Source organism: Mastigoproctus giganteus, chromosome 8 (genome assembly GCF_048544385.1).
Source record: "Mastigoproctus giganteus isolate SK-2022 chromosome 8, ASM4854438v1, whole genome shotgun sequence".
NCBI classification, from domain to species: Eukaryota; Metazoa; Arthropoda; class Arachnida; order Uropygi; family Thelyphonidae; genus Mastigoproctus; species Mastigoproctus giganteus.
In genome coordinates, this window is record NC_143582.1 from 24,625,669 (window position 1) to 24,635,964 (window position 10,296).

Here is a 10,296-nt window from a genome sequence, read left to right on the forward strand (position 1 = left end):
AAATGTAGGCATTAAAAAAAAAAAAAAAAAAGAAATGATTGATTGATTATTTGAGAAGCAATATACTGCATTGTTTTCCGTGTCTCTTATTTGTATCTGGCTCAAATAATGTTCCATTTTGCGCAGCAGTCTTTGTTTCATCGTTCCATTTTCCAGTCTTTAAATCCATCTGATGGATTTAAAGACTTGAAATATCTAAATCTAAATGTTCTATTTCATGAGAATTCATTACAACACAAACAATTTCACAAAATGGAAATTATTACAAGTCTTCAAAAAGGTGGACTAACTGCCGATGTTACACAAGCAGCACTAAGAACTGAAATTATGAAAGTGGGAATAAATAAATTTTCTAACATTTTAAAACAATTAATTTATTAATACATACATATTAAGAAACAATTTTTTTTATACATACATTATGTGCACAATAATACTACACCTAAGAATTATTTTGCAAAATATTTGGCTATCTTTTGTTGTACACTGGTTTTAGTGTACATCGATCATTAAAAAAAAATGTTTGTATTTGTTTCAACACTGAAATACAAGTTCAGGAACATTTTCTTCACACTAAAAATCTCAACGAAATTTCAAAAGCTGCGAACATTTCGTCGCTCTCATTTTATTCCTCTTGGCATCGATATTTATTACTAGTTCTTAAATTCGAATTTTTTTTTTTGAAACTATCCAAAATGTCAGAGTTACTCTAATATTTACCCCAGGGGCTCACATCTTGTTGAGTATGGCTTGGCACACCCAGGGTCCTGATCTGGATATCATCATTCTTCTCTTTTTTGGTGATTCCTTCCTACTTCTCTCTCTCTCTCTCTCTCTCAGGGTACTCAAATTTTTTTTGGCTGGTGCAGCATACGCCTCAAGCTTCCTTGCACCATATGGCCAATAATAATAATAATAATAATTAAACTACTGTGACCATGGAAACAGAAATATGGGAAATTGACAGAAAAGTGTGAATGATTCACTTCCACAAAACCACTTTACTTGTCGGGGTAAAGGAAATCCACTCTCTCCTAAATCTCTAACAGGGTGGGTGCTTACAGTAGAAGGTTGACCACAGATTGTCTGAATGTGGAATATGCCTTGATCTGCCCACTGGCTATGAATATATAGAAAGTAGTTGACCAGCTCGAGTTCTTGGTATGTGGGACAGGTAGTGGATAGATTTTACGGGTACCACTAAGTTGCAGATGGTAATCTCTTTATCTCTTAATTCTTAGCAACAGCACTATTGCCTAAATTGCTTGAAGGCCAGAGGTACGAACCCAGTTGTTCCGCATGTTCCATTCATTCTACAGAAACTACTTTAAATGTAATTACTAAGGGAGCCGACCGGGCTAGCCGGATGGGTAAAGTGCCTGCCTGGTAACCCAAAGGTTGCGGGTTCGAATCCCGCCTCGGGCTTGGATCAAAGTACTGCAAAAAAAACCTTGGGAGGTGCACTATGGCCACAGAAGCCGATGCGCCAACAACTACCAAAAAAAAAAAAAAAAAAAAAAAAAAAAAAATTACTAAGGGGAATTCAAAAAAAATCACTATAAAAAAGTTGGTTAAACAGAGGTCCGACTGCACTTATTAAGATTTTACTAATTATCGAAAAAAGGCACGTAGCCACGAATTTGCGGAGGGCACCAAAAACCTAGTTACGCCTCTGGGGATCACCTACCATTGGTGTAGGGCAGTGGTTTTCAATATACAGTATATATATATAAAATATTAAAAAATACATATGTTATATGATCTTTATTACAATAATAATTATAAAAATTACATTTCATAATACAAATTATATATATACAGTATATAATTTTATTCTTTATATAGAGGTACTAAGTAAACATCAATTATAGATCACCACAAAATTAAAAAGATACTGTATACCTTTTTATAATGAAATAAACATAAATTAAAAAATAATAATAAGTTTAAGTAACTTAAACCCAAATTACGTGGCACCCCTGGAATGTTGTTGCGGGGTGCCAGTGGTTTTCAACCGGGGTGCTGTGGCACCCCGGTTGAAAACCACTGGTGTAGGGTGTTGCAGATTTGGTACAATTGCAAGACAATATTACTAATACATTCTACAATGACTCTGTGTTGGAAGTTGCAGACTCAACACATCTATAGCGTTTCATTGATCTGCTGTTCTAACGTGAAAAGTTGCTTTCACATATACATATTCCAGACACGGACGGCAGGTATGGATCATTTCTCCCAAATCTCAAGGATATCCAGGTACTTTTGGCACAGTGTATATATCTCAGTTAAAAAGAAAAGGAAAAAAAATGTTAAATGGTTTTATGTCATGTAGTGATGATAAAGCAATGCAATTTGACTAGTTATATGAAAGTGAAACTATTGGATTTGAGACTTTGTACTGCATTTATGTATTTTAAATATTCCTTTCTGAAATGTTTGTGTTGCGAGAATGATGTACTGTATGAAAAATGTTTTGTGTACAATTAAATTGAAGTACTATTGTTATGCCTAGCTTTATACATGGGCCATAGGATATTTGAATAGGACATGTCTGATAAATGGGATCCCATATGGGCTGCTAACAATAATCAGTATATTACAAGGTGTAGCAATGTTCCCAGAACTGGTACAATAAAAAGAACACAAATTGAAAGAACTCAAGAATTTGCTTATTTTTATTTAAAGTAATCACCACCTGATTGAAGGCATGTATTACACCATTCTAAAAGTTCTGAGAGTCAGCGAGGGCGTTCAAAGAAATGTTCAGTTTGGCAGTCACGTTTTCCTTTATATCCTCAATATCCTGAGATCCCTTTCCTTTGAGGGCAGTTTTCACCTTAGGAAAGAGGAAGAAGTCAGCTAGTGCTTGTTGGGAGAGTAGCGTGGTTGATTGATCTTTACAATGCCATGTTTTGTCTGAAATATCATCACAAGTGCAGAATGGGCGGTGGCATTATTGTGCAACAAGAACCAGCTACCTTTCTTTTGAAATTGCAGCCATATCTGTGAAATGAGCTTGAACAATCTTCAAAGCACCTATAGGTAGAACCAACATTGACTTTCCCATTCAGGTACAAATTCCTTGTGGATCACAGTTTGTCAAAAACATGATCGGTATCGTCTCGATTCTGAACTTCTGTTAACAAAACGTTTTGGGTCTTGAGGACAATTTTGAAGTCTATTGCATGCTCTGATACTTCATATCTGGATCATACTGAAACACCCAACACTCATCTCCAGTGACAATAGCTGAGGAAATTAGGATTATCTTGACAAGTCTGGATGAAGTCTTCACAGGATGACTCTTCATTGCTACTGCTCATCTGTGATGCTGTATGGCACAAATTTTGCAGATCTTTCTTTTCCCTAAACCTTCATGCAGAATTTGATGAACTGTCTCCTTATTCATATTGAACTGATGAGCCATCATTCTTAGGGTCAAATGATTTCTTGCCACAATTTCCCGAACTTTTGTAACTCTGTTCTCATTTCGAGAGGTTGACAGATGTCTACTTTTTGGGTCATTGCAAACATTCTCATGTCCATCTTTGAATTGCTAATACCATTCAAACACACTGGTAAGAATGTTTCATCACCATAAACAGTTTTTAACATTCTGTTTCTGTTGCAGATTTTTCCAGTTTAAAGCAAAATTTGATATTCGTTTGCTGCTCCATTGCAGAATCATGACACGGAATGTTAATGCCACTAATAAAACTTATTACTTGCAGCCTGTCAACCTTCTTGACAATCTCTACTGAACCACCACCTGTTGGAGTAAGTTTGAATTACGACATACCACCTTTGTTTATTTTCAAACTCATCGAACATGAATGCAACAGCACCAGTCTGGAAACTTTGTTGCCACACCTTGTATTTGCATCTATATCGATATAATGGGTATAACTAGTTTTTCCCCCAAAAAGTGGGCCCCTTAGCATACTGAGGGGTGTCTACTAGCCTAAAACAGCCCTCACCATAGTAGCAACTAATGTTATGAAAAAAAAAAAAAAAAGGGGGGTGATATTTGTTACACTGCTGAAGTTGAGCATAGGTTAGTAACACTAGCTTTAGAATTAAAATTCCTGTGACTCCTCAACTCTATATTAACCTGTTGATAATATTTAATTATGATTGGTGGCATTTATATATCACTCTTCTCAGTTTACTCAAACATTTCCCTTCTGTAATAGCATCATGACCTTTCCATTTGGTGATCAGTTTTTTTTTTATTACTACTGGTAAAAGATGTTGCAGATTTGGTGCAGTAGCACAAAAAATTGCTAATATGGCATCTTATGATGATTTCCTACAATCTTTAGAATTATAATTTGTAAAGAAAATTGCTATAATTCCTTTACACTTTATCGAATTTTGTAGTTGATCACAAAGGCAAACTGCATTGCTATCTATCATAAATTACTAAAACTATTCTTGAATGTTTGTTCACAAAAATTGCCTTGAGTCTTGCACCTACAATGATAAATCATATATAACTCAAAGTCTCAGCCAGGAATCGAGTTTATGATATTAATCAGAATTTATTAGCTGATTTTTAAATATGAAATTAAGTAATTAATGTATTTCCACAAATGACTAACATCGTAAATCAGAATATCATAAGCGCAATGATAACAGTTGAGGCAATATTGTAATGGATAGAAGTTTAATATGCATTTTTTTATTACTTTGGGTGTACATGATCAAATCCAGACATGGATGTCCCCCCCCGACAAACCATTCCTCGATTCTTTTTACAGAAAAATTGAATGAAGTGATATAAATAAAAAAAAGCATGTCACTGAAAAAAGAATTTACTGATTAAATAAACCAGGATGTCAAAATGGAACTTTATTTTTGACCTTTATAACCAACTTCTACAACACTGTGATCCTGATGGATCGACAGAATCTGGCATACTCCTGGATGAAGTAAAATGATGACTACTTTACATGTGCTGTAGAAGTATACTAAATATACTAGTTTATACTAAATATCAGAGTACTAATTCTTAACATTTAAGACACACATTCTCAAATAGCCTTCAGTGCTTTATAGCTTTCAAAAACATTTATTACCAAATTAAAACTTTTTCTGAGAAAACAATTTTTCACTTTAACCTAATTTTAAACAAAATTTGATGCAAATTCACTGCTCAGTAAAATCAGTCAGTTAAAATGCACCAAAATGCAAAAACCTATTGAACACACTAATTCAGACTGCAGATAAATGAGTGATTCATGCATTATATTTCAACATGTTATGATGCTGCAATTTCAAATAGTCAGTTCCCAACCTTTTTGATCATATAAATAAAACCACAGATACATACAAATTGATGTCAACGTCTATCAGTATCAGAATAAGACGGGATCAGATAAATTGTTATATGCTAAGTAAAATATAAAATAAATGTACTGAAATCCCAGCTCCACTATTACATAATGGGGAGGGATGGTTTCAGGAAGTAAAAAAAAAGTTGCACTGTGTATGTGTGTAACTGGTTATATGCTACTAGAGTATCTGATTATATAAAAAGCATTTATCATACAAATTATGATTTTTAAAATTATGGCATGCTATACAGGTATTGACCATCACCAGTGACTACAATTAAGAATATTAGTGACTATAGTTACAATCAGACTATTATAATTTTTATTGACAGCATTTACCTTCCATCCCCCTTTTTTTCCTACAATCAAGTCTGCATTATCTTGCATTATGGTTCTAGAATTTTAAACTAGAATTTTAATCATTTTACAGGTGGAAGAAGCTGTAGTTTCTAAAATCCAATCAGCTAAGATCTGTTCTACTACTACAAGAAATTTATTTCTCCCTCTCTATTATTCTGCTAGCACTGAAAAGATCTGCCTTTTTAATTGTACTTTATTAAGAAATCTTGAGAACTGATTTAGTATTTTACTTTACACCGGCCAGAAACGGTTGAACAATAGTGTTATGTTTCCTAAGTGGAATTTGAACTGCAGTATTACTAATGGAAATGCCATCATGTTCAAAAAGCTGTTATATAATGGAAAATTTATTACCCAGTAAGCTGCATTAACTGTTCCCTGGTAACTAACACTAGTGCTCAGAAAAATACTTGTTAATATTAATATCCTTCACTTTTTCTTTTAGGTCTTCCATACTTGCGATATGGGAATGAAGAAACACAGTTTCCTTTGCCCAAATGGTACCATTTTTAATCAAGAATTCTTTACCTGTGACTGGTGGTACAATGTGAAGTGTGATGACTCCCAACGCTTCTTTATGCTAAATGCAATACTGTACAAAGATCCTGAGCCCAAACCAGCTAAAGCTGAAGAGCAAAGACTTAACTCAAGGGTGCCATAGTGTAACTGAGAGGAATGAAATGAAATATATTTAACTAAGAAATGTATGTAAATTCTAGCTTCAAAACTATGTTTTGATCTAAAAAAAATCTGTAAATATTCTAATACATCTTAAACAATATAACTGTGACACCTTAGGCAAGATTTAGTACTTTTTTCTAAGAGTTGCATATCACCAAACCACTTGAATATGCAAATTTCTTTCAGCTTATCAAATAAACAATCTCTACATTTAAGTTCTACTTATGAAAAGCAATTTAACACGTCCGAATAAACTTTCATATTACATGGAATAAAATAAAATCCATTCAACAGTTAGAAATTGTTCTTATCAGGAAGCATGCCAGGAAGATTCTTTCTTGCATAGGGTTCTTTTTGATGTCCCAATGATATCAGCTATTCTTTCATTACTTAAAATAATCCTTTCAACCATATATTTAATTTCTGATTACACAAGATGTAAGAATATCGATACAGTTGGAGCCATCCTTCATACTACATTCATATTCCTTTAACAAATCAGAAAGAGCATGGGGTTTTAGTTTATCCTATTAGTTAAAAACCTTTTCCAAAAAAAAAAAAAAAACTATCTTGAGGGATAGTATGAGACCTGGATCAGTAGCATTACACTACATGCAGTGACAGTGCATAGGGCCAGAATCAAATATCAAAGTTTTTTTTTATGGCTTCCTGGCACCTCACACTTATTCTTTCAAAGCACAAATTTCTTCAATGAAAGACCAATCATGGAAGAATTTTAGAAAACAATATTTACTTACTATTCATACACTATATAACCAAAAATACTAAAATTTCTTGGAACACACACAATTGTATGTGTTCAAAGGGCTTTTAAATCAAAAACCTAATAAGAAGTAGGCCCACCTTTGTCCTATATGACAGCCTCAACCCTCCTGGGTATACTTTCTACCATTTTTTGATAATGTCAGCCAGAAATAGTCTCCCTTCCTCCTGAAAAGTAGCTGTCAAATGTGGCTTGGAAGGCCATTTTGACTGCAGCCTAATCTGGTACTTTAATTTGCCTCATTGATGCTTGAAGTGGGGACTGAAGTTCAAACTTTGAGATGGCCAGTCCAACTTTGATGTCATTTTCCACAAACCAGTCCTGTATGACAATAAGCATTGTTCATCTCATATGATGCAACTCATTTCTTTAGTACTAGTACTGTGTAGGTCACACTAAATTGTCCAAATAGGTTATATATCGTGGTTTAAGATGAGAAAATCAAGAGACCAAGTCCGAAATAGCTGAAACAGGCAATGCATTCATTACCAAACTTCGTATTTGAGAATATACACTGATAGGAAGCATTCGCCAGTCATCACACCCAAACATTGGAACAAAAAAAGTTGTATACTTCACAGACTCTAGAATAGCTGCCACTGTTCTAGTCCATTTTCCACAAACCAGTCCTGTATGACAATAAGCATTGTTCATCTCATATGATGCAACTCATTTCTTTAGTACTAGTACTGTGTAGGTGACACTAAATTGTCCAAATAGGTTATATATCGTGGTTTAAGATGAGAAAATCAAGAGACCAAGTCCGAAATAGCTGAAACAGGCAATGCATTCATTACCAAACTTCGTATTTGAGAATATACACTGATAGGAAGCATTCGCCAGTCATCACACCCAAACATTGGAACAAAAAAAGTTGTATACTTCACAGACTCTAGAATAGCTGCCACTGTTCTAGTCCATGAACTTTGGGAACAATTATTCCAACTGCTCTTTCACATTGGTGACTATAGTATTAGGCTTATGTGAAGCTGCTCAACCATTCGATCCAGGTCTATACAGTTCTATAGTACTTGCACTTGGAACTACATAGCCTTGGATTGAATGGTTGTACATCTCTCCTATTTGACCTGATCCCCAATGTTTCTGCAGGCTATGTGAGAGGAATGAACTACCCTTCTTATCATTTGCTGAACATGTTCTGTGACTTTGTGAGGCTGTCTCAACTTTTTTTTTTTTTTGTTTGATTTTGATATATCACCCATGGCCTTTTGTTTTTAAATAAAATCCACTACAGAAGATTTGAGGAAGTTCAAATGAGTTACACACACAGAAAAGTTATTGACGTAACCTTTCTTTCCAACCACCATCCCACACTAAAAGTCAGTCGAGTCCAATTCATGGCCCATACTGGCTCCTAACATACTGCTGCTACACAAGCAGACCCTTATTGGTATGTCTAAACCAATGCATAGAGGATCTCTGACACATTACACAATATTCATGGAGGTGCATTCAAATATTCATTGTGTATTTGAAACCTTATGGGAAGTTTATTGAAAGATAATGGTATGTTTATGTCATCTGACCCTCTCACACCCTACTCCCAAGCAGACAGATAAAGAGATCAGCTTATCTTTATTTTCCCATTTTTCTAAATGATTTTACAGCCAGGAGAAAATGTTTATTATTGCAAATAATTTCATGTTTCCTAAGGGGAAGAAATTCTTCTTTTCATAATATGTAATTGCATGTAGTTGAAGACAATGTTAGAAGTTGAGTTTAAATTTTGCCTCAAGCTTTTGGACTTAAAATTGAATGTATTCAATTACACTGTAAGCAAAAGCCAATTTCTTTTTAAATACATTTTTGAAAATATTATATTTTAATGTAAATCATATTCATGTATAATATTGTAGAAAATAAGTATCTTTCACTTGCAGTATTTAAGCAGAAAAAATTCCATTCACAGCTGCAATATGAGCTTCTAAGGTAGTGTTACACAACTAAGTTTATAGTGCACTAAATTTGTGAGATACCCTCACAATATGAGGAATAACATATGCAGAAGGACGTATAATAAAAATGTGTGTAGAGTCCATTCAGACAAGATGAACTCCACACAAGCATTAAAATGTAAATAAATTTTCTATATTGTACACAGTCACAATAAGATTAAAATATGCTCCATCTTGACTGCTGGTTAAATTGTTTCAAAACAAACTGTGGTCCAAAGCAAACTGTCTCTTTATCTGCAAAATTTGTTTTTTTCCCTACAGAATGGCTACTGTGTGTTGTAGGCTCGCATCCTTCTGAAATGAAGTATAATTTACCTGAATTTACACACTGTTCATAAAAATATTTTAACCTCAGAATTGAAACTTGGCAACAATAAGCCTAAACATCAGAAATTTCATAGATAATTATAAGATGCATGTGCTTGTGGATGTCAGAACCAACTGACAGCCTGCTAGGAATACTACCAGTACTCATCTTTATGGAAGACTTGCCATTCTTCAAAAATCATTCTGTTTGTAATCTATTTGATAATCAATAAATAGCATCTTTGACCTTTGGAATTTTGTTGGGTGGAAGGAGTGGTAGAATTTATTTCAGATAGCCTGAAAATCAGAACTACGCTAGTTTGGACAGGGTCCTTATCACCTTTGTGATATTAAGTGGGACATCTTACACAAAGACTGTTATATACCATACATCTTACAGCACTCTAGTACAATCTGTCAAGGAAGAGTGAATCAATATCACTTAGCCATCAGCGTATGACTGAAGTCCTAAAACTATCCTCACTTTGATTTTGTATAGTGGTTTCCCAGCATCCTCAGGTGTAATCTCCTCAAATGCAAATTATGCATTCATTTGTGTTAAAACCTGGCAAGAATCAAATATTCACTAGAAAAGAATCTAGATTTTAGGAAAGCTGTAGATCTGCTGAAAAATAGGTGCAGAGAAGAGTAACAAAATTGGTGAATAGAACAAACGGTTGGTCTTACCAATAAAGGGTTCAGTTCTGCAAATTGCAGCAACTGGAGGCTAGGCACCTGCAAGGTGATATGATTGAGGTATTTAAGGCTTTGAATGGATTCAGCAAGCTCAATGCTGATGGGATGGCATTTTTCCTCCTGTTCAGACTATAAACAGGAGACATAAATTCAAATT

At 34.3% G+C, this 10,296-nt stretch overlaps 1 protein-coding gene across 1 annotated transcript in view; it reads left to right on the forward strand.

Annotated features, from left to right (window-relative positions):
* LOC150081373 (uncharacterized) overlaps nt 1–6,442 on the forward strand; it is a 59,252-nt gene extending 52,810 nt beyond the window's left edge. Inside the window, exon 5 of the mRNA XM_090379225.1 lies at nt 6,142–6,442. Within this exon, the coding sequence (XP_090235351.1) occupies nt 6,142–6,357 (216 nt within the window). The 3' untranslated portion in view covers nt 6,358–6,442. The remainder of the gene's footprint in view (nt 1–6,141) is intronic.
* Nucleotides 6,443–10,296: the final 3,854 nt, after the last annotated feature.